General features: G+C 49.3%; 2 protein-coding genes and 1 non-coding gene across 13 annotated transcripts in view; 2 read left to right on the forward strand and 1 right to left on the reverse strand.

The window, feature by feature from the left end:
- Positions 1 to 19,425, forward strand: part of CHD3 (chromodomain helicase DNA binding protein 3) — a 25,284-nt gene extending 5,859 nt beyond the window's left edge. For 2 of the 10 annotated variants that reach the window (XM_037494147.2, XM_037494148.2), the window contains exons 5-40: positions 1,762 to 2,045; positions 2,277 to 2,407; positions 2,568 to 2,718; positions 2,903 to 3,096; positions 3,408 to 3,641; positions 3,826 to 4,029; positions 4,342 to 4,553; positions 5,263 to 5,394; positions 5,728 to 5,827; positions 6,237 to 6,428; positions 6,567 to 6,767; positions 7,141 to 7,278; positions 7,552 to 7,673; positions 7,835 to 8,008; positions 8,154 to 8,295; positions 8,501 to 8,632; positions 9,253 to 9,370; positions 9,592 to 9,716; positions 9,918 to 10,149; positions 10,427 to 10,593; positions 11,074 to 11,251; positions 11,680 to 11,745; positions 12,215 to 12,300; positions 12,437 to 12,570; positions 13,141 to 13,285; positions 13,464 to 13,626; positions 13,736 to 13,857; positions 13,970 to 14,105; positions 14,222 to 14,323; positions 14,517 to 14,645; positions 15,010 to 15,118; positions 15,363 to 15,495; positions 15,834 to 16,029; positions 17,097 to 17,260; positions 17,507 to 17,633; positions 18,125 to 19,425. In XM_037494147.2, coding sequence (XP_037350044.1) covers positions 1,762 to 2,045; positions 2,277 to 2,407; positions 2,568 to 2,718; positions 2,903 to 3,096; positions 3,408 to 3,641; positions 3,826 to 4,029; positions 4,342 to 4,553; positions 5,263 to 5,394; positions 5,728 to 5,827; positions 6,237 to 6,428; positions 6,567 to 6,767; positions 7,141 to 7,278; positions 7,552 to 7,673; positions 7,835 to 8,008; positions 8,154 to 8,295; positions 8,501 to 8,632; positions 9,253 to 9,370; positions 9,592 to 9,716; positions 9,918 to 10,149; positions 10,427 to 10,593; positions 11,074 to 11,251; positions 11,680 to 11,745; positions 12,215 to 12,300; positions 12,437 to 12,570; positions 13,141 to 13,285; positions 13,464 to 13,626; positions 13,736 to 13,857; positions 13,970 to 14,105; positions 14,222 to 14,323; positions 14,517 to 14,645; positions 15,010 to 15,118; positions 15,363 to 15,495; positions 15,834 to 16,029; positions 17,097 to 17,260; positions 17,507 to 17,633; positions 18,125 to 18,246 — 5,497 coding nt within the window. In that variant the 3' untranslated portion in view covers positions 18,247 to 19,425. Of the gene's footprint in view, positions 1 to 1,761; positions 2,046 to 2,276; positions 2,408 to 2,567; positions 2,719 to 2,902; positions 3,097 to 3,407; positions 3,642 to 3,825; positions 4,030 to 4,341; positions 4,554 to 5,262; positions 5,395 to 5,727; positions 5,828 to 6,236; positions 6,429 to 6,566; positions 6,768 to 7,140; positions 7,279 to 7,551; positions 7,674 to 7,834; positions 8,009 to 8,153; positions 8,296 to 8,500; positions 8,633 to 9,252; positions 9,371 to 9,591; positions 9,717 to 9,917; positions 10,150 to 10,426; positions 10,594 to 11,073; positions 11,252 to 11,679; positions 11,746 to 12,214; positions 12,301 to 12,436; positions 12,571 to 13,140; positions 13,286 to 13,463; positions 13,627 to 13,735; positions 13,858 to 13,969; positions 14,106 to 14,221; positions 14,324 to 14,513; positions 14,646 to 15,009; positions 15,119 to 15,362; positions 15,496 to 15,833; positions 16,030 to 17,096; positions 17,261 to 17,506; positions 17,634 to 18,124 lie in introns of all 10 variants that reach the window. The other 8 variants (XM_054689518.1, XM_054689519.1, XM_054689521.1 and 5 more) reach the window with 5 other exon arrangements.
- On the reverse strand, positions 9,719 to 22,158 carry RNF227 (ring finger protein 227). 2 transcript variants are annotated; one of them, XM_037494153.2, is made up of 3 exons: positions 21,651 to 22,158; positions 21,463 to 21,550; positions 9,719 to 9,745 (listed from the first exon to the last, which is right to left on the reverse strand). In XM_037494153.2, exons 1-2 carry the CDS (start codon positions 22,156 to 22,158, stop codon positions 21,495 to 21,497), a joined length of 564 nt encoding a protein of 187 aa, XP_037350050.1. In that variant the 3' UTR covers positions 9,719 to 9,745; positions 21,463 to 21,494. The 2 variants fall into 2 exon arrangements, with proteins under 2 accessions (XP_037350050.1, XP_037350049.1); XM_037494152.2 differs by lacking the exon at positions 9,719 to 9,745 and having other exon boundaries at positions 19,656 to 21,550.
- LOC119233184 (small Cajal body-specific RNA 21) lies at positions 12,698 to 12,837 on the forward strand. Its single transcript, XR_005122334.1, has one exon. It is a non-coding gene; the product is annotated as a small Cajal body-specific RNA 21 (non-coding RNA).
- Positions 22,159 to 25,513: the final 3,355 nt, after the last annotated feature.

Here is a 25,513-nt window from a genome sequence, read left to right on the forward strand (position 1 = left end):
GTCCTCAAGAACAGTTATTTTTCATTTTTCCTCTAGGATCAGCTAAAAGCTAAAAAACTACTCTCCAGAGAAATTCACAGCATGTACACACAAAATTCCACATGTAATTTCAGGGAATTCCTGGACTCCTAAGGACCCAAGTTTCCCAATTAGACTTCCTTCGCTGGGGCACAGGGGTTTGGGTCATAATCCAGGCCTAGGTTAGAAAACTCTAATGACAGAATAAAGTGAGAACTAATGGCTGACCTGCTTTGAAAGTTCCATTTTCCCCGACATGACTTCTCTCTACACAAGAGTTGAAATTTTCTTTGCTCAGTTATCAGTCCCCTGTCCCTTCCTTAAGCCCATATAATAGTAGATGAACTGCTGACAGCAGGACCTGAGCTTTAGTGGCTCCCCAAGTAGAGAATAGCGGAAGTGCCCTTTGGGGAATAGTAGCAGTCCAGTGCTCTGGAGGCATCTTGCTGAAGTTCAGGTCCTGTTACCATCTTGAACAAGGTATGTCTTTAATATTCGATTTCCTCATCTGTAAAATAGGAATAATCATAGTATGTTCCCCCTTGTGGGAATTAGATGGAATAATGAATGGAAAGCCCGGCCTAGGCAGTGCCTGGTTCCCAGGGAGTGTTCCAGGCTGTCAGTAGTACTGTTTATCTCACCTACCTCCCTGCTAAAGACTATACTTTCACTAGCACTGTGGTCACCCATGTCCTCATAAAAGCTTAATACCCCACATAGAGCAGAACCAGCATAACCCATGAGACTCCACCTGATGGGACCATTCATTAGGATCTGTGGAACTTACTAGAAAAACGCAGAGAATAAAAGCAACACATAGTATTTTGTGAGGATAAAAATAAGATATATGTGAAAGTATTTTATACACTGAAATAGCACTCAAAATGTTTTTTGGGCCTCTCTGGTGGTGCAAGGGGTTAAGTCTCAGCACTATCAAGCTCTTGCCAACCACTGCAGCATGAGTTCAATCCCCGGCCAGGGTGCTAACCCATATGGCACAGCAGACTTCTCCTATCTCGCCCACTGCTCCCCTCAGCAGTGTACTTCAGTAGATCTGCCTGTTCTGCTCCCCTCTCTGTCTCTGGTGAATCCTCTCCCCACACCTCTGGCCTGCACCCCACTTCTTGTATGTATAAATAAATGAAAATAAATCTAAAAAAAAAGTAAAACCTTTTTATTCATGTTATCCCTTTTATTGGTTTTATCCCTTTTTTTTTTTTTTAAGATTTATTTATTTATTTGTTTGTTTGTTTGTTTATACAAGCACTGGGTACAGTCAGAAGCGCAGGAGGGTGAGAGAATTCACCAGAGCCAGAGCAGGGAGCAGAGCAGGCAGAAAGACCGAAGTACACTGCTGAGGGGAGCGGCGGGCTGCAGGAGAGGTCTGCGCGCCATGTGGGACCCTCCTCTGGTGGCCGGGGAGCAGCCGGGGAACGAACCCGCAGAGGCTGCGGGCAGCTTCGCAACCCAGCGCTCAACCGCTGCACCACCGGGGAGGCCCTTTATCCCTTTTTTATCTTCTATGCATTTAAATTTTATTTTGCTTTTTTCTGTTTTTATACTTTTTATTATTTAAACCTTTTTTAAAAATTAATTTATTTTTAAATGGATGTTATTCTTGATAGGACATATTTTCACCACCCAGGAATCCCAGCTTGTGCATAGACTTAATTGATGAGGGGAAATGGCAGTATTCCCAGGCCATCTGTGAAGGGTCTGAGTCTTCTGCTTCTATATTTACAGGCCCCTAATTGCTAAGAAGAATCCTAAGATCCCAATGTCTAAGATGATGACCATCCTTGGGGCCAAATGGAGAGAGTTCAGCGCCAACAATCCCTTCAAGGGGTCAGCAGCTGCTGTGGCAGCAGCAGCAGCAGCAGCGGCTGCAGCTGTAGCTGAGCAGGTGTCAGCTGCTGTCTCATCGGCTACCCCCATACCCCCTTCCGGACCCCCTGCCCTTCCACCACCCCCTGCTGCTGATATCCAGCCCCCACCCATCCGAAGAGCCAAAACCAAAGAGGGCAAAGGTATGAAAACCTCTTCTTCCAACAACTGTCATCCCACCCTCCAAACTACATGTTCTCAAATTATAGTCTAGAACTTTTTTGTCTTCTCAGCCCTGATTGTTGCAGGGAAAATGCTTTCCAGGAAGGCGTCTCGGTGAAACCATAGCCCACAGAGAGGACTCCAGAGACCTCTGTGACTTCCATGTTAGCAGGATGTCATGACCTCTGCTTTTTTTTCCACTCCTCATTCAGGTCCAGGCCATAAGAGGCGGAGTAAGAGCCCCCGAGTGCCTGATGGGCGCAAGAAGCTTCGGGGAAAGAAGATGGCACCACTTAAAATCAAACTAGGGCTGTTGGGTGGCAAGAGAAAGAAGGGAGGTTCGGTGAGTGGCCCTTCCCTGTTCACAGCACCTTGAAGTGGGGCATGTCAAGGACTGGAGTCCAGACACAGGGGTCCATGAGGGAAACTGGAGCAGAAGCAAAGGTTTGGGGAGGGGATTGGAATCAAGTTAGCCTCCCTGACAGCCACGGGGCTATGGGCAGTATGTTTTGCAGAGTGACGAGGGCCCTGAACCAGAGGCTGAAGAGTCAGACCTGGACAGTGGCAGTGTCCACAGTGCCTCAGGCCGGCCTGATGGCCCTGTCCGCGTCAAGAAACTAAAGAGAGGCCGACCAGGAAGGAAGAAGAAGAAGGGTAAGGGGTTTTAGCTGTGTGTGATCCTGTAGTCTACTTTCCTTTTGTTCCTTCATTGTCTGTCTTATTTCCAATTTTGACTTCTTTATTCAACCTTTCTTTTTCTCCCCTCCCCCATCTCTGTCTCTCTGTCTCTCTCTGTCTTTCTTTCTGTTCCCTTTGCCTCCATTGGGGTATATGACAGTCCTGGGCTGTCCTGCAGTGGCCGGGGAGGAGGAGGTTGATGGCTACGAGACGGATCACCAGGATTACTGTGAGGTGTGCCAGCAGGGTGGGGAAATTATTCTGTGCGACACCTGCCCTCGTGCCTACCACCTCGTCTGCCTTGATCCTGAGCTTGACCGGGCTCCTGAGGGCAAATGGAGCTGCCCCCACTGTGTGAGTACCTGGTACCAGCATCTTAAGGCCCTCAGGGACCTATTTACCTGCCAGTTTCCTCCTTGGTTTCACTTGTCCTCTTCCTACCCCCAGATGCCTGGGCTTCTCAGATATTTCAGTGTTTAGAATCCTGCTTTGTTCCTCTTGCCCATCCATTTGCCCCCTCAAACCAATAGTTTTGGAAACGGAGGTGTCTTGTTCCTCAGTCTCCACAAGACTTCTCTGCACTTGTAGGATTTAGGTGTCCTGTCTTTTCTTCTGCCTTCCAGTCTCACTCTTTATTGTCTCTGTGTCTGTCCTTGGTCTCCCAGGAGAAGGAGGGGGTTCAGTGGGAGGCCAAGGAAGAAGAGGAAGAATACGAAGAGGAGGGAGAAGAAGAAGGGGAGAAGGAGGAAGAGGATGACCACATGGAATACTGCCGCGTGTGCAAGGATGGTGGGGAGCTCCTGTGCTGTGATGCTTGCATCTCCTCCTACCACATTCATTGTCTGAACCCACCCCTGCCTGACATCCCCAACGGTGAATGGCTGTGTCCCCGATGCACAGTGAGTGTACTCATCTCTCAGTGTTTACTGTCAGCCCGAACTCTTTCCTCTACCTCTGGGATCCAAATGTCCAGTTTTTCTTCTCCCTGCTCCCCCACACTTAGCCTTTGATTCTCTTAGAGAACCCTTATCCTTCTGCTCAGTCATGGGCTTTTTTCTTTCCTTGTGTGTGTCAATTCCAAAGTGCCCTGTGCTGAAAGGCCGTGTACAGAAGATCCTACATTGGCGGTGGGGGGAGCCACCTGTGGCAGTTCCAGCCCCTCAACAGGCCGATGGAAATACAGATGCCCCACCCCCTCGACCTCTTCAAGGCAGATCAGAGAGAGAGTTCTTTGTCAAGTGGGTAGGACTGTCCTACTGGCACTGCTCCTGGGCCAAGGAGCTTCAGGTATAAGGACCTCTCTTTTCCCTCTTCTGTGAATCCATTCTTACTTACCCCCTAGTCTCTGGTCTTCCATACCTCTGGTTTTCTCTCATTTCGGTCCTCTAGTGTTCATACCTTACCTACTACCTTAGTTTCCATCTGTGCTTCCCTTGTTTTCCAAACTACTTTCTAAGACAACTTACTGTGTCTCATCCAGCCTTTCACAGCTCTTTTTTTTCCCCCTTGCCTTTTCCTCTGCCACTGGCCTTTTCCTATTCCTCTTTTGTCCTCTGAATGTTGGGACTATCGCTTCACCCTTTTTCTATGCCCCATCAGCTGGAAATCTTCCACTTGGTAATGTATCGAAACTACCAAAGGAAGAATGACATGGATGAGCCCCCACCCCTGGACTATGGCTCTGGTGAGGATGATGGGAAGAGTGACAAGCGCAAGGTGAAAGATCCACACTATGCAGAGATGGAGGAGAAGTACTATCGTTTCGGCATCAAGCCAGAGTGGATGACTGTCCACCGTATCATCAACCACAGGTAAATCTTTGCTCCATGGGAAGGCCCCCCTGGCATGTGGCTATGGTCCCATGTTAATATTTGCTGATTAACCAGGTAATTGATCTAACCTGGTTAATGCTTTCTACAGCTCCAGCCCTTCTGTCTTTGTTTCCTTTATGGGGTGTGAGAGAAAGTGGGAGGAATGTCCAGCCCAGTACTTGCCTTTTTTGCTTTCTTCTAACTGCTAAGAGTATAAGAAATGACACATGATTTTGGGGATGAGGTCATGAAAGTAAAATAAAAGAAAAAAGAATGATTCCTTAAAACCAAAGTTTCTAGTATGTTCTTTTCAGGCTACTTATCACAACCTAACATTATGCTATACATTTATTTTTCTATTTCATTACTGTCCTCCCTGGTAGAATATAAGCTCCATGAGAATGAGATTGTTTTGTTTACTACCGAAACATGAGTGCCTGGAACATAATAGATGCTTAGTAAATACTGACTAGAGGAACAAATGACATTGAAGCCCAGGGATATTGATTCTTAGGATGCCGTCCTGAAAAAGTTAGGCTAGAACTTCAGCCAATTCTGAACTCCCTTCCAGTAGTCCTCCACTGAGGATTAGGTGACAAAATTTGTGTGTTGGCTGAAAATTGAGTTCATTAGGACTTCTTTCTCTTTATAATCCCCATTATTTATTATTTATAATCTCCTCTTCTCCTCTTGGCCTCCCTTCTCAAAGTATGGATAAAAAGGGGAATTACCACTATCTGGTGAAATGGAGGGACTTGCCATATGACCAGTCCACCTGGGAGGAAGATGAAATGAACATCCCTGAATATGAAGACCATAAGCAAAGCTACTGGAGACACCGGTGAGGGAGCCAGGGTGTGGGTTAGAGGGACGGACCCCGTCTAGAATTTAGGGCAGTGGAAGCCTGGCATGGATTACTTGGGTTGGGGTTGATGAAGAGGCAGTGTGATGACCAGAAAGAAGATCTAGCCTGGGTAGTGGGGAAGAGGATATTCAGGGAGGGAGATTGGCTTTCTAGGTGAAATCTAAGGGGTGAAGGTAAAGCGCTTGGAAAAAAGGAAATGTGAGATAATTAATCTAGGTTTTGGAAAGTGGGAGGTAGGTCTGGAGTGCGTTCAGAAAAGAGGAAGAGGTGTTCCAAGGATCAGACCTTACTCAAATTTACTCTTCCCAGAGAATTAATTATGGGAGAGGATCCCGCTCAGCCCCGCAAGTATAAGAAGAAGAAGAAGGAGCTTCAGGGTGATGGGCCTCCCAGTTCTCCTACTAACGATGTAAGTTCTCTCACTTGGCCTTTCTCCTGTGTCTGGAGCATGGTGATTGAGATTTCCTGGGGGAATATTAATAGAACTTACCAGAGTTTCAACAGCCTTTTTGAATAGTAGCTCTTCTTTCAGTATTCAGCTGCACCCCAAGAGTGGCAAGAAATGTTGGCATAGGAGCAAGAGACGCACAAGAGGCAGTGGCACACTGGGCTCCCCTGCCAGTTTTCCTTCCCCATGGTGCTCCAGCATATTGTTTTAAGGAATGAGGGGGAGGACTACAGACTAGAACTTTTATAAGTTTGGACCAAATTTAAGTTTGTAATTAAACTTTGTATCAATACCAGGGAGGGGGAAGGAGACCAAGACCAGAGGAGCAGCTGACTTTCCCCTTGAGCTCTCTGACTTCTTGACTCCACAGCCTACAGTGAAATACGAGACTCAGCCAAGGTTTATCACAGCCACTGGAGGCACCTTGCACATGTATCAGCTGGAAGGGCTGAACTGGCTACGCTTCTCGTGGGCCCAGGGCACGGACACCATTCTGGCTGATGAGATGGGACTGGGCAAGACCATACAAACCATTGTCTTCCTCTACTCACTCTATAAAGAGGTGCTAGATTCTGGAGGGGACAGCCTGGATGGGAGTGGATGATGAGGGCAGGGGGTTGGGGGAGGGTTGTGGTAGGCAAAGGGTGGGCATTTACATTCGTGAGCCTAGACTAATAGTCCCCCTACCCTTGACTTCCAGGGCCACACAAAGGGTCCTTTCCTGGTCAGTGCCCCACTCTCTACTATCATTAACTGGGAGCGGGAGTTTCAGATGTGGGCACCCAAGTTCTATGTGGTTACGTACACGGGTGACAAGGACAGCCGGGCCATCATTCGTGAGAATGAATTTTCCTTCGAGGACAATGCCATCAAAGGTGGCAAGAAAGCTTTTAAGATGAAGGTAAGTGCCTCTCCGTCACATCCTCTAAAACCTTCAAATCTGTCATTTCTTTGTCTCAAGGAGGGTTTCAGTTCCTTTTTTTCCCCACTCAGCTTTATGTCTCTCCTTCCCTTCATCTGTCCCCTAACCTCTACTCTCCAGTCCTGGAGATGTGGCAAGTACTGCCAAGGGCATGCATGGATCAGTCCATACTGGACATGTGATGGAAGTTGGGGGACATTGAGTAATCCCTTCATGGAATCAAAGTTGGACAGGATAACTGGCTCCCTTTAGAGATATGGTCAGGACAGGCTATGTGGATAAAGAATGGGGGCTGGAGGTCTAGGTGCTTGCTGTTGGGTATCAGTCAAATGGGCAGTGGTTGTGTTGGCAGAGGGAGGCACAGGTGAAATTCCATGTTCTCCTGACATCGTATGAGCTGATCACCATCGATCAGGCAGCACTTGGCTCCATCCGCTGGGCCTGCCTTGTGGTGGATGAGGCCCATCGGCTCAAGAACAACCAATCCAAGGTGAGTGAAATACCCAGACCTCAGAAACTTGAGGGTGTGGATTCCTACTTGCCCTGGTCCAAAAACGTAGTTCTGGAGACTTTCTGCAGTTTGGGAGGCAGTGTTCCTGGGAACCTCTAGGACAAGTCCAGGTTGGAACGGGGAGGGCTAGGGATTTGAGGCCTGTGATCCTGAAGGGAATGGGAGATCAAGGCAGGACAAGTTAATACTGGGATCTAACCACTTGCCACTGATGGGGCCCTCTCTCCTACCTTTCCTTGTCCCATTTTCTAGTTTTTTAGGGTCCTCAATGGCTACAAGATAGATCACAAGTTGCTGCTGACAGGGACTCCATTGCAGAATAATCTGGAGGAGCTCTTCCATCTACTGAACTTCCTTACCCCAGAGAGGTTTAAGTAAGTGGTTTACTGAGTATAGTCTGCCAAGATGAGAGGTGGGGATGAGAGTATCTAAGAAAATACATGAACGCAGGATTAATCTGGAGTGAAAAATAGAGTCTGAGGTCAAGAGCAAAGAACCTGACAGCCTGCTCATTTTCTTACCTCCTGGCCACTAGCAACCTGGAAGGCTTCCTGGAGGAGTTTGCTGACATATCCAAAGAGGACCAGATTAAGAAACTGCATGATTTGCTGGGGCCACATATGCTGCGGAGGCTTAAGGCTGATGTCTTTAAAAACATGCCAGCCAAGACAGAGCTCATAGTTCGAGTGGAGCTGAGCCCCATGCAGAAGTAAGAAGCAAGGAGGACTACCTGGACTAGGGGTTGGGGATTTGGGGGCAACTTTCCAAGAGTTGGCCATCAAGGGCAAAATTATAATTCTTTATTATATAATTCTGTCACTGTATCTCTTCTATGCCCCTGCCCTGGCCTTTAGAAAATACTACAAGTACATCCTTACTCGAAATTTTGAGGCCTTGAATTCACGAGGTGGTGGGAACCAAGTGTCGCTGCTTAACATCATGATGGATCTTAAGAAGTGCTGCAACCATCCATACCTCTTTCCTGTGGCTGCTATGGTAGGTACAAAGAACTGGGAGCTAATTAGATGCTTGACTCTCTGAAAATGGGTGCAATCAGGCAGGGAGACCAGGGACTGGATTTCTGAGAGAAGTAGTAATTTTAGAGGTGTGGGGGCTAGATTTGGGCTTCCAGCTTTGTAGGCACAGTAAGTATCTGAGGGCATGTGTCCTGATCCTCTCTTCCCTCTTTCTCCCTTTTCAGGAGTCCCCAAAACTCCCCAGTGGGGCTTATGAGGGTGGGGCACTTATTAAGGCATCTGGGAAACTTATGCTGCTGCAGAAGATGTTGCGGAAACTGAAGGAGCAAGGACACAGAGTGCTCATCTTCTCACAGGTGATCCAGCCCCTAGCTCATGTGCACTTGTGGTCTGATCCCTTGCCTTCTCCTCCTGAGGCTGCCCTGGTATAAGAGACTAAAAGATTACATCCTTATGAATTTCTGGTATAGCTGGTTCATCCTGGCCTCTGATACCTGTTCTTAATTATGGATATTAGAAGTTATAGTCCAGTTTAAGTCAGATGGGGAGAAGGGTGAGCCATCTGCCTCCTCAAGGCAGTCTCTGGAACTGCTACTGTTTCTTAACCTTATTGGGAACAGGGAAGAGCACAGACCTTTTGGAAATTTGATAAAATCTGTGGGTCCACTCTCTAGAAAACTGCACGTGTAATTATACAATTCTGTACAGATTTTCAGGGGGTTCATTGATTTCCCTGAAATCAGGGTGTCAGAGAAGAACCTCTACCTTACCCTCATAGGGAAAATGATTTTAAATCAATAGAGTATAACAAGAATGTGGACTGAGGAGGAGCTAGCGGAGGAGGGACCAGCAGTGGGGAGCATGAGACAGGGAGGAGGGAATAGAAGATTAAAAAGGTAGAGAGAGATAGGAGGGAAAAGATAGGCCCCATCCCATTGCTCATCACTCTAGACTCCTTCCTTTTCTCTTGCTCTAGATGACTAAAATGTTAGACTTGCTAGAGGATTTCTTAGACTATGAAGGCTACAAGTATGAACGCATTGATGGTGGCATTACCGGTGCTCTGAGGCAGGAAGCCATCGATAGGTTCAATGGTGAGAGAGGAAGAAGACCTCAGTCCCTGTTGTGTGGGGGGAAGCCTGTAAAAATCTGTACCTGGGTCCCTGGATGAGATGGGGGCTAGCCTGGGTGGATATTAGCTATGTGGGCTTTTGAGTTGGGGGCATGGTGGTTTGCAGTCAGGGAACATCGAGGAGCAGGTGGACAGAACTGTTGGGTACAAGAAAAGACTGATGTGCTAATTCTTACCTTCTAGCTCCTGGGGCCCAACAATTCTGCTTTCTCCTATCCACCCGAGCGGGAGGCCTGGGCATCAATCTAGCTACTGCTGACACCGTCATCATCTTTGATTCTGACTGGAACCCTCATAATGACATCCAGGTGGGTATTCACCTTCTGGAGTACCTGCACTGTTAATCAAAGAGACATGAGTTTATGGAGACAAGGGTGTCATGTTCTAGACTTAAAATAGGCCTCTTTGTGGGTAGAAAACCCTTCCTTGCCAGCCTTCTTTTCCAAGCGTGGAGGTGGCATCTACCCTGCCACTACCCTGGCCCATCCCCACTTTCCCCCATCCTGCAGGCCTTCAGCCGTGCTCATAGAATCGGCCAGGCCAACAAAGTGATGATATACCGCTTTGTGACTCGAGCGTCAGTGGAAGAGCGAATTACACAAGTGGCCAAGAGAAAGATGATGCTGACACATCTGGTGGTACGGCCCGGTCTGGGCTCCAAGGCAGGCTCCATGTCCAAGCAGGAGCTGGATGACATTCTCAAATTTGGCACTGAGGAGTTGTTTAAGGATGAAAACGAGGGTAAGAACCTTTTCTCTAGCTCCCTGAAAGCAGGCACCTATCTCCCAGGAACACTTCTCTTTGGAAACCCCCTAAAGAAAAACTTTTCTGTTCTTGGAGGAAAGTGGGTCTCTTTATTTCTGGGTTGAAAGCAGCAACAGATCTCTACATGGACTACCAGGGAAAGGGCCTTTTCTTTTAGAGTTCCTGTTAAAAAGAAGGTTTTCCTCTGCCCTTTAAAGTTCTGCCCAAGGTTCTGGTTAGAACTCAGAGTCCTCTTGCTCCCTGTTTCCACTAGGGGAGAACAAGGAGGAGGACAGCAGTGTGATTCACTATGACAATGAGGCCATTGCTCGGCTGTTAGACCGGAACCAGGATGCAACTGAGGACACTGATGTACAGAACATGAATGAGTATCTCAGCTCCTTCAAGGTGGCACAGTATGTGGTGCGGGAAGAAGACAAGGTGAGATGCTGGGGCCCAGACGGTGTCTATCTGGGTAGTTACTGGTTGTCAAAGTAGGTAGACCCCTCTTTACTCTTGTTTCTTAATTCATCTCTCATCACAGTGCCCAGAAAGAGCAGTAGTAGACCTCAAACAACTTCTTTGTCTAATGGGTGACACCAGCCTTTGGAGAAAGACGTAGGCACAGAAAATGGCAATAAACACAGAAGGGTACCTTCCGAGTCAGAGCAGGAAGGGCACAGAGGGCAGTAGAGGAAAGGTTTAGAAAAGCAGGAACTAACAAGGAGAAGATGTATATTACAGGTAAGAGATAAAGAATTCACACAGTGTCCAGAACATTTACAGAGTTGAGGCATTCTAGGGCAGTGAGACTGGATGGTGCTGAGGCAAGAGTGTTAGGATTTTGTGTGATGGAAGGACTGGGGAAGAGGGAGGCCATCAGTGCTCACTCCTCCCAGCATTCATTCTTCTGTTCTTCAGATTGAGGAAATCGAACGTGAGATTATCAAACAAGAGGAGAATGTGGACCCTGACTACTGGGAGAAGCTGCTGAGGCATCACTATGAACAACAGCAGGAAGACTTAGCTAGGAACCTTGGCAAGGGCAAGCGGGTTCGAAAGCAAGTTAACTACAATGATGCTGCCCAGGAGGACCAAGGTGAGAACTGCCCCCATGCAGGAACCAAGAAGGCGAGAGTACAGAAGAGGGGCTTAGGGATGTGTGGGGGTCAGACCCTTTCCTGCTAAAGTGAAAGATTAGGAAGGTTGGAGACCAGGTAGGTTTGCAGGTGACCTAAGATATCTGGTGGTTGCAGGGGCCATCTGGGAACACCCAAGGGTCCTTGCTTAGAATGGATTAAGGAGTCATTGAGAGACACGGTGGGTAGTGGGTGGAGAGAGGACATAATTCATGATAAATGACCTAAAAATCAGACTATAGGCAGTCAGCCATCATTCTTGGGTCGGGGCGGGGCAGGTGGGGTGAAGGCCAGAGTGAAGCTACAGACATCTCTGAGGGGAACAGGAGGGCCCTAGGAGGGCTTATCCAGGGAGCTATCACTGACTGATGAGCCCTTTCCCTCACAGATAACCAGTCAGAGTACTCAGTGGGTTCAGAAGAGGAAGATGAAGACTTTGATGAGCGTCCCGAAGGTGGCATCTGTTTTCCTGATTTTCTACCAACAGCTTTTCCCATTTACTTCGCAGTGTCCTTTAAGTTCACTGTTTTTATATAAATCATTGCTTTTCTGCAGAATGACTAAAGATGGCTTATAAGCAGTTAGGGAGAAATATCTATAATCCTTCCACCATTCAAATTTGGAGTATATAACCATGCAGGCTTAGCTTCCTAGATCAAGAAAGCTTATGTCATTTCCTGTTCCTACCAGTAATCTTGCTGTTATCAATTATCTGCTACCAGTTTTTTAATATGACTTGGTTCTTTTAGACCTACTGGGTTAGTAGTTCTGAAAGTACTTGGAAAAAATTAAGAAGAGCCTCAGATGTGACACAAGCCTTCCCTGTGTCCTGTGTCATGTTGGAATGAGGTGCTGGGAAGGATAGAGGGGTGGAGGAGGTGGTAGACCTACTAACTGGGGTCATACCCCCGCCCCCCACCCAGGGCGTCGACAGTCAAAGAGGCAGCTCCGGAATGAAAAGGACAAGCCCCTGCCTCCACTGCTGGCTCGAGTTGGGGGCAACATTGAGGTGAGAGCCAGACACTGGCCATGGTGTTCACTATGGAGAAAGTGGTGTTCAGGGGGTTGGAAACAGGCTGAGTCATTGAGGGTAGAAAGAACAAGAAGTGTCCCTTGTGGATTGTCATTGCCCACTCTGTCCACAGGTATTGGGATTCAACACCCGCCAGCGGAAGGCTTTCCTCAATGCAGTGATGCGCTGGGGGATGCCGCCCCAGGACGCCTTCACCACTCAGTGGCTGGTGCGGGACCTGAGGGGCAAGACTGAAAAGGAGTTCAAGTGAGTGTGGGTGATACGTGGCTGAATTGGATATGCGAGTAAGAGCTTTGGGTGTTACTTTCTTCCTCTTGGCTACCATATGATGTGATCTTACTCAACTGATCATCATGCTCCCAGCCATGTTTCCTGGCTCGGTTTCCTGGGGGGTGGACTCAGCCTGCTCCACCTCCCCTCAGACGAGCCGAGAGTAGAGAGGCTAGGCTCTCTCCCCTTTAGGAGAGGCGGTTAAGAAAGGAGCCTCCCCTGGCCTGTCTTTGCCTCACATTTATTTGACTGTGATAACCTGGCAGGGGAGCTGGTGGAAAGGATGAAGAGCTGACTGATGGAGCCTAGGAACAAAGTCCCCAGGCTAAGGAGACCTTGGAAGTACATGGGGAAAGGGGGAGAGGGGAGTTAAGATTCGGAGAACTAGCAGTGGTGATATGGAGAGGCCCAGGGAAAGAACCCTGGAGGCACTCGGGTAGTTTAGGGTTTGGGGGTTCAGTAACCCCATGCCCTCCCCGCCACTTCCCTGTGTCCCTTCTAAGGCTCTCCTAACCCACCTGTCCCCCATCTCCTAATGCTCCTTAGGGCCTATGTATCTTTGTTCATGCGCCATCTCTGTGAGCCTGGGGCAGATGGCTCTGAAACCTTTGCTGATGGGGTCCCTCGGGAGGGACTGAGTCGCCAACAAGTGTTGACCCGGATTGGAGTCATGTCCCTCGTCAAGAAGAAGGTATTAGTCTTCCTTTCATCCAGAGAGTCAGGCTGGGCATTATTTAAGCCCTGTGCTTCCTTTACTTTGCGTCCCTGAGTTCCTGACTCAGGCTGGTGTAAGATGAGACAGAGGGGACTGGAGCTTCCTGTGTGCCCAGTTCAGGAGCTGATCCCTATAACCTCCCTGCTCACTTCAGGTACAGGAGTTTGAGCATATCAATGGGCGCTGGTCGATGCCTGAGCTGATGCCTGACCCCAGTGCTGACTCCAAACGTTCCTCCAGAGCCTCCTCTCCTACCAAAACATCTCCCACCACCCCTGAGGCTTCTGCTACAAACAGTCCTTGCACCTCTAAACCTGGTAATCGGGTTGGGATGACAGGAGAGAAAGGGGTGCTGTCTGGCAGATGTAAAAGGAATGGTGTCAGAGTGGGGGGATTTCTGCCTTCTCACTTTTTCTTCCCCTGCAGCTACTCCAGCTCCAAGTGAGAAAGGGGATGGTATAAGGACACCTTTTGAGAAGGATGAAGCAGAAAACCAGGAGGAGAAGCCAGAAAAGAATAGCAAAATTGGGGAGAAGATGGAGACAGAGGTGTGTGGCTACCTGGCTCCCGCTGAGGGGAGGGAGTAAAGGGGTCGTCTTGGAGGCTGAGTGCTGGGAACCCTCTGCTTCATCCTAACCCGCTGTCATTGTCCTTCCCCAGACTGATGCCCCCAGCCCAGCCCCGTCGCTAGGGGAGCGGCTGGAGCCGAGGAAGACTCCTTTAGAGGATGAGGTGCCAGGGGTACCTGGAGAGATGGAACCCGAACCTGGGTACCGGGGGGACAGAGAGAAGTCAGGTGGGTACATGATCTTAGGGGGGGTGGTGATGGACTTAGACTTTGGGGGTTCCCTCTTCTGAGGTCAGAGAATGAGGGTGACATCTCCCCTTCCTATCCCCTACCCCCTCCCACAGCCACAGATTCGACGCCAGGAGAGAGGGGGGAGGAGAAGCCGTTGGATGGACAGGAACACAGGGAGAGGCCGGAGGGGGAAACAGGGGATTTGGGCAAGAGAGGTAATGGGTGGAAGGACTGGACACCCGAGTCCCCGAGGGAATCAGGGGAGGTGGCATCTGGGGGACCAAATGCCTGGGTCATGGGTGGGTAGCTGCTCCAAGGGCCAGTGCAGTACAGGGAGTAGTCTTGGGACCCGGCACTGGGACTGAACACTGTTCTGAGGTGTGAGCTCTGCCCTGTCTGTCCTAGCAGAAGATGTAAAGGGGGACCGGGAGCTTCGACCTGGGCCTCCTCGAGATGAGCCACGGCCCAATGGGCGACGGGAGGAGAAGGCAGAGAAACCGCGGTTCATGTTCAATATCGCAGACGGTGGTTTCACAGGTGTGCGTTGGGGAGGTGTCACTGCCACCTGCTCCCCACTGGGATTTGTTCATCTCATGGAGTTTCTCATTTTGCCTGAGACTTCCTGCTGCCTTTAATTCCAAGTAGCTCCTGGTGATATGGTGCATGCTATCTCTGAAGTGTTCTCCTGGTTCCAAAGCTGTCTTTAATTTCACCTTCATTCCTAAGCCTAACTGGAACATTATTTATAATTAATTTTATTCCTAACCTAACGTTTATTTGTTTTTCTTAACAAGCCCTTAGTGCTCTACCACTATTAAGTTACCTCATCTGTACCTATCAGTTGAGCTGGGTGTGGTTCACAAACTCCTGATACCTGATCTGTCTTCCATCCTCTTTTCAGAGCTTCACACACTGTGGCAGAATGAGGAACGGGCAGCTATTTCCTCGGGGAAACTCAATGAGATCTGGCACCGAAGACATGACTATTGGCTTCTGGCTGGGATTGTTCTGTATCCTTTGATACAAATGCCAGGGGCGGGGGGAGTTTCTCTGAACCTAGAGAGAGGGGAACTACAGAGACATATGCACACCCAGGGATGAGGAATTGTGCCTGCTTTTGGAGAGATTGGGCCAAAAGGAATTATTCAAAAATTTTTAAATTAATGATTTTTTTTTTTAAGGGAAGAAGTGTTGATAGTTCAGCTCATCCCTTTTATCCCTGTTAAATTCCTTGATGGTCCCCTTCATTGGCAGCCATGGTTACGCACGGTGGCAGGACATCCAGAATGATGCTCAGTTTGCCATTATCAATGAGCCATTTAAAACTGAAGCCAATAAAGGGAACTTTCTGGAGATGAAAAATAAGTTCCTGGCCCGGAGATTCAAGGTGAGGGTAAGGGCGGAAAAGGACAGGGTTGAAGAGGGCTTTGGGTCAGAAGTGGGAGCAGATCCGCTTGGAATCTAGGGAATCATAACAACTTGAGTGGGGGGTGTGATCAACTGACACTTCGGTTGACGCCAAAGACAAGAGTGTGAATTTGTGTTTGGAATTGTCGTCTGGTTGGGGGTTAATGCTGGGGTCACAGCATTATTGGTGTGGAGCTGAGGGTGCTGTGGACCTGCAATGTACGCAGTGTGGGGTTCCAGAGCTGCTTCTGGTCTCCCCATCCACTTGCTTGTGTCCACCCTGGCTGGTCCCTGCATTCACATCTACCATGTCCTCAGCTCCTGGAGCAGGCGCTGGTGATCGAGGAGCAGCTGCGGCGGGCGGCCTACCTGAACCTATCGCAGGAGCCGGCGCACCCCGCCATGGCCCTCCACGCCCGCTTCGCCGAGGCCGAGTGCCTGGCCGAGAGCCACCAGCACCTCTCCAAGGAGTCGCTGGCGGGGAACAAGCCGGCCAACGCCGTCCTGCACAAGGGTAAGGGCCGCGGCGGCCCCGCGCGGGGGAGGGCCCACAACGCTGCGTAAGTCTTCACCCCGCACCCCTCAAAATCTTCCCACCCCTTTGACCCCTTTACCCTCTGAACCACCCCCTTTGACCTGTAACCCCACTCCCAACCCACCTGGCACCCCCTTGGTTCTTTAGCCTCTAGAATTTTTGTAGCCAGCCCTCGTCTGTGTCTAATTGCATCAATACCTAATATAGGGACCATCCCCCCAACTCCATGAGACTATGCCATGTCTCCACAGGGTAGCCCTTCACTGACCCCCACACCTGCCATACTGCTTAAGTTTCCACTCCAGGGTCTTGGGCTACGTGTAGTCCACAAAGATCCTTAACCCTGACCCCACAAATCACTTTCCCTCATATATCACTCACCTCTTGAGGCAGACACGACCACCATCCTACCCTTTGACCCTACCCCATGAAACTTCCCTTGACCTTCAACCCTTCCTCCCAAATCCTTTCACCTTGATAATAATTGATTCAATTCCAAACCATCTAATCCTCCCTGGTGTGGTAACTGACTCCTGACCCCTTTGATTTCTGTTCTGATACCTTGAATCTGTAATGCTGACCCTTTTAAGTTCCCTCCCCCTTTAGATACTAAAATCTTGATTCCTTTAATCTTTGACACCACTTAACCACCTCCCACACCTCCTAACTATTTCCTCCCCATCATCCCCAACCCCCAAACCTCACTCTTCCAGTATGGGATGTTCTGACAACTCCCCGCCCCCATGTCTTCCAATGTCCTCCCCGTCTCCCTTTTCTCCATATTCCCTTTTCCTTTCTTCCTTCTGTCCATCTGTCTCTGTGCTAATCTGGTCTCTCTGCCTCTGTACCTGACACTTTTTTCCCCCTGAGTCGCTTTCTTTTCTGCTGTCTACTTCTGTCATTTTCTTGGTCTTTGGTTCTTTGACATCTGTGTCCTTTCTTTTTCTGACTGTATCTGTCCATCTGACTCCTCGTCTCTTCCTGGCTCCATCTCTCCCTTTCCCTGTCTTTCTCTTGCCCTTCTTTCTCCGTGGCCCGGGCCCCAGTTCTGAACCAGCTGGAGGAGTTGCTGAGCGACATGAAGGCGGACGTGACCCGCCTGCCAGCCACGCTGTCCCGAATACCCCCCATCGCAGCCCGCCTTCAGATGTCCGAGCGCAGCATCCTCAGCCGGCTGGCCAGCAAGGGCACGGAGCCTCACCCCACACCGGTAACCCTCTTTCCCCCTAACTCCAGTTTTCCCTGTTGGAACTTCTCCTGTACACATATAAACACTTCTATCAAAATCCTGTACAGTGTGGAAAACAACTTGCTCGAATACTCTCATCACCCTGAGTCTCCCTGCTTGTATGTTATGCTACTTGGTAGTACTGGACGTTAGCCCATAATGTCTCCCTTATAGCTCCTTTCCTCTCAAAGACTAGAGCATCTAACTTTGACTTGCTTTCTATTCCAGGCCTTTCCCCCGGGTCCCTACGCCACACCTCCGGGGTACGGGGCAGCCTTCAGCGCCGCCCCCGTAGGGGCCCTGGCCGCCGCAGGCGCCAATTACAGCCAGATGCCGGCAGGGTCCTTCATCACAGGTCAGCTGGTCACTTCCTGCTCGCTGCCTCTCCCGTTCCTTTTCCAAGCTTTCTCCCTACTTAGCTACCCTTTCACTGTTCCAGCCCATCTTATTTCCTTGGAAGTAGCCAGCATTTTACGGAGTGGAGTTGTTCTGGGTTTTGTTCTTCCCATCCCTTTCTTAGAGCCTCTTCTATTCCCATTGTCGAAAACCTCATCCAGGGTTTTAGTGGTTCTGTGACTTGGTAGCTTCTGTCTGATCCTCCTCCATCTGGGTTACTTCAGGGAAAGAGGATGAAATCAGAAAGGGGTGGGGATACACTGAGAGTTGGGACATGTGTTCTATCATGTTGCACAGGGGGGAATCCTGTGACAGAGGGGTTCGTCTTGGTCTTCCTTCCCCTACCCTGGCATTAGGTGATCTGGAAGTTAAGAGCATTCTGTTGTCAGGAAGCAGTGTTTGGGAGTGAAGTAGGGATTGATGATCCATCCTTACTCCCTTCCCAAACAGCCGCCACCAACGGCCCTCCAGTGCTGGTGAAGAAGGAGAAGGAAATGGTGGGGGCATTGGTGTCAGACGGGCTGGATCGGAAGGAGTCTCGAGCCGGGGAGGTGATCTGTATAGACGACTGACTGGATCCCAGGCCTGCCCTTCGCCCAGGCCCCGCCCCCGAGGCCGACCCCCAGCTCAGGCTCCGGTGCCTGCTGCCAATCCTCCACCTTCCCCAAACCTTGGGCCACCACTGGGCTAGAAGCCCCTTTACCCCTCTCTACAACTCCTCTCTTCAAGAAGGGCCCTTTGTCTTTCTCCATTCCCACGTACCTTTCCCACCACGCTTTGAAGACTGTGCTGGTGAGAAGAGGTCGGGGTGGGAGGTGGTTAGCAGGGTCTTCCAAGTACCTTTATCCCCCACTGCCAAACACACACAGCTTCCCAATAAATGGTTGTGGGGAGGCAAGAGGTGGAACCTCCCCAGTCTTTATACCTGCAATACAAACCCCACCTCCTACAGAAGTGGGGAATTAGCTGGCCTGGCCTTTAGAAACTTTGGTGGGGAAAAGAGCTTTGAAGAGAGGAGGGCAACTTTAGAGAGGGATGACAATGAGCCTTGGGAGGGAGGAAAGGAAGAGGAGGGGTGGCTGCATGTTTCCTTCCCCTACTTCTCCCCAGATGGAGGGTGGAGCAGTTACAAGGGAGGGAGTCAATTGCTGTTCAGCCTGAGAATAAAGGCACTGTTCACTGGCTCATTTACCTCCTGCGTACCGGCATCTTGTGTTGGAAATCTCCCCCCCACCACCACCACCCCAGCCCCCCAGGGACCAAGGACCACCTCTACAAAGAGTAATGGTTGGGTGATACTCCCTCAAGCCAAAGAGGAGCCCCCTCCAATCTATCCTAGGGATGCAGGTAACCTAAAAAGGGTGGGAAAGAACACAACAGGCCAGACATGGGGGGAGGATCTAGTTCAGGGGCTCAGGTTCTTGAAGGACTTGTACCCTCCCTCCTGAAGGCCTGAATATAAGACTAAAATTGAGTGGGCCAGACAGGGAGTCTAGTCACAGGTCTACTTTGCCTTTGGGACCAGAGCAGAACAGTGGAGGGCAGGCTGGGGAGACTTGGTCACATCCTCCTCCCCAGGAGGGGCCGGGGAGAGTGGCAGTTTGCATGGCGAACCCCCCACTTGCTCTTCGCTGCCCCTTCACTTTCTTGCTGCCCCCTTCCCAGTCTTTTCACACCCACTCCTGGCCTGTCCCAATCCCCTCTTCTGTATCAGGTTTATTGGTTGTACATATAAATTATACTTTCCTTTCTGTGTGCTCTGTTGTTTTTGAGTGGGGGAGTTCTTTGGTTGGGGGGAGAGATAAGAAAGGGTGTTGCTTTCTGCCATTTCATATTATCCATCTTTCTCTCTTCCCTGTTATTTTGTCCCTCACCCAACATAGAGGAAAATGAAACAATTAGCTATGCTCACAAAAATTTTACATTTCTCCCCATTTTTAAATCTTCTGACTTTTCCTTTTTCTCATTTTATTTCCAACCAATGCTGATGTGATGAACTCAGTAGAGATGGAGGGTGAGCAGTAGGATACCTAGCTGGGCCTCAGGCTGAGATCAGAGAGAGAGCAGGGCTTACTGGACAGAGCTTAATGGGAAGAGTGTGCTAGGATTCACAAGTACCTTCCGTTCATCCTTTTGAACTTTCCACTTTGAAGTTGCTTAGTTCCCCTAAGAGTCAGTAGAGGTCACTACAGCTCCAAAGGTTCATTTCCAAGTATACAGAGACACCCTTTTATTAAGGAGTTGGGCGGAGGGAGGGGTGACAACACCTGCATAGCCTGTCAGAAATCTGAATTGCCAGACACTTCCTTGACATGTATTGTTCACTACCAGAGCTTCTCAAAGGTTGAGAGAAATAAAACAGCTTTTGAGGCTATCATATTAAAAAATAAAAGATAAATACAACAAACATTTATTGAATAAATACTATACATTAACACTGCCATTGGCCCTGGAAGATAAAACAGACATGTCAGACACCGCTCTTATGAGCGTACATTCTTTTGAGGGACACCAATGAAACACATACCAGAAAAAAACAGTGAAATTGCAAGAGTACTGGTGAAGGGAGGGGCTATTGGAGGTAGAATGCTAAGAAAGGTATAAAAGAGGCAACATTAAGCTGAGATGAGACTCAAGAACAGGAAAATGCCAAAATACGGTTGCAGAAACTGAGCTTATACTTTCTAAGTTCACATTTTTTAATACAGAGGAAAATGAAACAATAAGCTTGCTCACAAAAATTTTAGATTTCTTTAGCAACATAATGACACCTCAGAACCTTCACTACAACTCTCATTTATACCAACTGTGTCTGAAATAGTCCATTCAGAGATCGTAATAGCCTAAGTCACACCTGGACCAATGCACACGTCACCTGGGATTCTTGTTAAAATGCACATTCTGATTCAGTGAGTCTGAAGTGGAATCCTAACATTTTTGCTAGTCCTTAACTGTAATTGTACTATTTTAAGATATGTATAGGATTTCGAAATAGAATCCATGGCATGCAGTAGTTGATGTCCAATTAAGGGACACAAGTGTAAAATTTTACAATGCGAAACTCTTTTTTTCAATAGTGACGGTTACTCAGTGACTACAGATAACACAGATATCAAAGGCCTAAAAATTGATGCTTTTACCAAATGGCTCTCCTGTCTATCCTTGATAGGGCCTCAGATAAATGCCCTTTGAACTTTCTGATACATGCCGTAACAGATTGAGGGGAAATTCCAAAATGAAGCAAGGCTCCTAGCCTCATAAGCATCTGAACAATTTTAGGAGCACAGGACTGGATGTGGGGGAGACGGTGGGCATACCAGCAACGAGGGGGGAGAGGAGAGGGTTTATTTTTCTCAGTGCTCTTGCATGCTAGAGAAATGAGATTAGCATACACAAAAATCAGCCTCTTCTCCATTCCATCTTTTAAAAAATTTTCAAGCCATTGACAGAATTGCTAAAATGGGACCCGTTGTTCCCACACACCAGAGCTGCTCTGGACAAAAGCCAAAGTCACAGCTAAGGAAACAGTCTGTCTTCTTCCCACGGAAACGTCGACTTTGTTTCTGTCATCCCTGGGCCACTCCATCCTGAATATGTAAGACTGGCACAGTCAGTAGATGGGGGCGAGAATGTCTAGGAGCTTCCCCAGCTCAGTATCAACAACCTCCCAGGGCGTTCCCTCCTGCCCTAGGCTTAACTGCCTCATCAGTGCCAATCCGGATTGTGAGGGGGTAGCCTTGGCATCAGCCCCCCTGTACTAATGCACGCCCCGAGAATGCAGCTCCCACCTTCCTTCTGCCGTAGCTTCTGGGTGCCTCCGTCACAGCGTGCAGCGAGTCATGTGGGCAAAGTCCTTGATCTCCGGACAGTACAGCACTGGGGAAAAGAAGGCGGGTTAGTGGCAGCTGGAAGATGCCTCCGGGGCGCTCCCTCCCACGCCTCAGCCGCGGCAGCCCCCGGGGGGTCGGCCGCTCACCGTTGCTAGGCAGCGGGCGCCGCCAGCGGCGCGCGGGCGCCAGCACCCGGTCCCAGAGCCGCCGGAACGCGCGCCAGCCCGCGCTCCGGGGCCCCGCCCCCTTCTCGCTCGCCTCCTCCCCGTCTTCGACGCGGCCGCTCTCCCGGACCCGGCCGCCCGCCTCATCCGGATCGCAGTCGGCCAGTGCTTTTTTCTCCAACTGCGACCACAAATCCGGGTCGACGGCGACTTCTGTCACGCCGCCGCGCGGGAGCGGGGTGAGCGCGCGGCAGAAGGGGCACGTGACGACGCGGCGCAGGCGCACCACGCGCGCGGCCGCCCCGCCGCCGTCGCCGCGCGCCGCCAGCTCGCGCAGGCAGGCCGTGCAGAGCGTGTGGCCGCAGCGGGCGCGCGCCGTCCCGGGCAGGCGGCGGGGCGCGCGGCCCCCGAGGTTGAAGGGCCGGTAGCAGATGTTGCAGTCCAGCTCGCTCCGCTCCGGGAGAGACGGCACTTTCACCAGGAGCTGCATGGTGTCCGGCGGCCACTCAAGGGCGTCGCTAACGCGGTCGGCTCAATAGACAGAACGTACTGACCCTCTCTGTGGCCCGGGTCGCGTCCTGGGGCCGGCGCCGCGGCCTCTCGCCCCTTTTAATAGTGGGACTCCGCCCTTTGAGGCGTGACGCGGTGGTCAGGTCGCTCCCCGCCGTGGCATGCATGGGGGCGGTGGAGGCGCGAGGCCGGGAATACCAGTGATGGCGAAGCCCTCAGCCACTGGCACAGGGTTCCACAAACCCACGGGCCAGGTCACACTCCTACACGGCCCCACCCAAGCAGCCTTCCGGGGCCAATGACACTGCCCATCCTGCCCAATCTTTAAAGGGCGCCTGGACGTTGGGATGGGTGCTTCCTGGCTTTAACGTCTCATTCTCTCCTCAACTCTATATACGAGCTCCGTGTGTTCTTCTAAGACTGGCTGGCCAAATTTCATGCTCCCCAAAATGCTCAACTCCTGCTGATAGCTCAGTCTAAGCAGGGACTTGGATTCCAGGACCATGGCCTTAGGAATGATGGGAATCCTTTCCTTCCAGAGTAGCCAGGCCTAGACACCCACACACCATGATGGTTGCAGCAAAGCAGCTCAGCATGAGCTCTGACTCAGGGGTCTGACTTCCTGCACAAGTAAACAGGACATAGTATCCACGACCCACATTCCCTCGTGGTGCCACACCTAACCCCCAGCTGCCTCCTCACCCTCCTCCTGAACCTGCAGTGCAGGTTCTGTTGTAGAGGGTCACAGCCCAGATTCTAGAGCCAGCTGGATGGAGTTCAAATCCTAACCACCACTTACTAGTTGTGACATTTCGAGCAAGTTACTTAATTTCTCTGGGCTTGGTTTCCTAATCTATAAAATGTAGATAATAATAGGGGCTGAATGAATTTATATATTCAGATGCTTAGAATGATGCCTAGCACACAGTAAACACCACACATCAGTTTCTTTATTATCCTGTGCCTCAGCCTATATTGTGTTCACTTTAACTTCTCAGTGTCCAACATTTTCAACACCCGTCTTTCTTAGTCAGTACAAGATGGACTTCTCTACATCCGTGTCATTTACTGACTTTAACAGGCAATTTTTAAAAACTAAATTGTTTAAGCCATAGAGGATATTCTTTTGTCAGGAGGAATGCCATGATTTTTGTAAGGAAACATTGCAGAACTTCTGAGTTGTAATGCAGTCATGGTCACTTGGGGTAAGCTAATATTCCAGTAATGCTGTCATAATTGAAAACTTTTTTGGAACTTCTCTTTGGAATGGTATTCAGAGATCTCATGTCTTTTAATATCTTCAGTTGATCGTATATCTTTTAAGGTGGATGTAATTATAGAATGCTACCAAAGCATCCAGCCAAAACCAATCTTAAGTGCCAGACCTGTATATCTGCTCAAGTTACTTTTATGTTTATCTTCAAGAACCCAAACTGATGATCTCTGTGTACAAGCAACATCTCTTCCAGTGTTTCCTACTTTTTTCTTTATCCATTTCCTAGTGAAACTGGAATTAAGGGCCTCCCCAGTGGCGCAGCGGTTGAGCGATGGGTTGCGAAGCTGCCCGCGGCCTCTGCGGCACCGGTTCGATCCCCGGCTGCTCCCCGGCCACCGGAGGAGGGTCCCACATGGCGCGCAGACCTCTCCTGCCGCCCGCCGCTCCCCTCAGCAGTGTACTTCGGTCCTTCTGCCTGCTCTGCTCCCCGCTCTGGCTCTGGTGAATTCTCTCACCCTCCCGCGCTTCTGACTGTGCCCAGTGCATGTATAAACAAAACAAACAAACAAATAAATAAATAAAACATGCCTAAAAAAAAAAAAAAAAAAAAAAAAAAAGAAACTGGAATTAAAATGACCTCAGATTCCTAAGCTACACAAAACTTATCTAACTTTTCTTTGAGATTTGCTTTCACAGACGCAACACAGCCTGGGTTCTTATCAACAGATGATGCAAGCTAAATGTGTACAGAGATATATGACCTTCAACAAAACCTCAAGCCAACCAAAACTGACAGAGCTCCAACATGGAACTGAAAATGATGGGAGTGACCCATCACGAAATTTACAACTCCACTTATCTGAGAGAGAGAGAGAGAGAACCCTCTTCATTTTTCTCCATGTATAAACTGCTCTATAGCCAATAAAATTCAGTCAAATCCACATTCCTTTGCCTAACCTGCCAATAAAATTTAACTCCTGTTCTCAACCCTGCTCCCCCCAAATAAATATAAACCTCTTCCCTAAAATTAAAATTAAAAAAAAAACCTCTTCCTTTTCTCAAAACCTAGTGTCCCATTAATTGACTGCTGTGCATATGAGCAGCAATAAGCCCGTGGCTCAACACTAGGTCCCTCCCTGTTCTCACCTTCCTTTACCAACATATCACTAACCCTTATCACCAACACTGTGCCTCCTGAATATCTCTCTAAGTCACCAACTTCTGTCCTCCTCTAGTACACCACCCTAGTCCAAGTTGCCACCATGTCTTGCTTAGACCCTGGTAGGAGCCTCTGACCAGTCTGCATGCTTCTCTCCACACTACTTACAACGATCTTTCTAAATCACAAACCCAATCATGTCCTACCATATACCCCTTCTTAAAACATCTTAAAACTCCCATTTGAAACCTTTTAATGGGGTGGTAATTGTTAGCCGCAAACTCCTATGCAATGTGATTTTGCTACTTCCCCCATGAAGAACTATTTACTATGGCTTGAATGTGGGCTCACCTTGTTACTTGCTTCGATCAACAGACTGGGGTAGGAGTGATGTGTGAATTCTGGAGCCTAGTCTTTCAGAGGCCTTGCAGTTTCTGCCTTTGTCCATTTGAAACACTGCCCTGAAACCACCGATAAGGAAGTTCACTGGCAGATAAGGCCACATGGAGGAGAACTGAGGAGCCCCAGCCAGTGGCCAGCACTGATAGCACTGACGACGGTGAGGTCATCTTAGATTTTCTTTCTAATTGACTTACCCACTGAATGTAGCTACGTGAATGAGCCCAGGTGAAAAGAGCAGAGGAAATCCCTAGCCAACCCACAGAATCATGAAAAAAAAAAAAACAACCAAAAAACAGTAGTTTACATGGGTAAAATTCTCAGCACTGTTCATTCACATTGGCATGTGTTTGAGCCTCAGCCAGGGAGCTGACCCACACGGCGCGCAGCAGATCTTTCCTGTCTTGCCCACTGCTCCCCTTAGCAGTGTATTTTAGTGGGTCCGCCTGTTATTCTCCCCACTCTGTCTCTGGTGAATCCTCTCCCCTCCCCCAACACCTCTGGCCTACACCCCAGTTCGTGTATGCATAAATAAATAAATATTTTTTTAAAGTTTAAAAA

This window comes from Talpa occidentalis, unplaced genomic scaffold (assembly GCF_014898055.3).
Source record: "Talpa occidentalis isolate TD23 unplaced genomic scaffold, MPIMG_talOcc4v2.1 talOcc4.7, whole genome shotgun sequence".
Taxonomy (NCBI): Eukaryota; Metazoa; Chordata; class Mammalia; order Eulipotyphla; family Talpidae; genus Talpa; species Talpa occidentalis.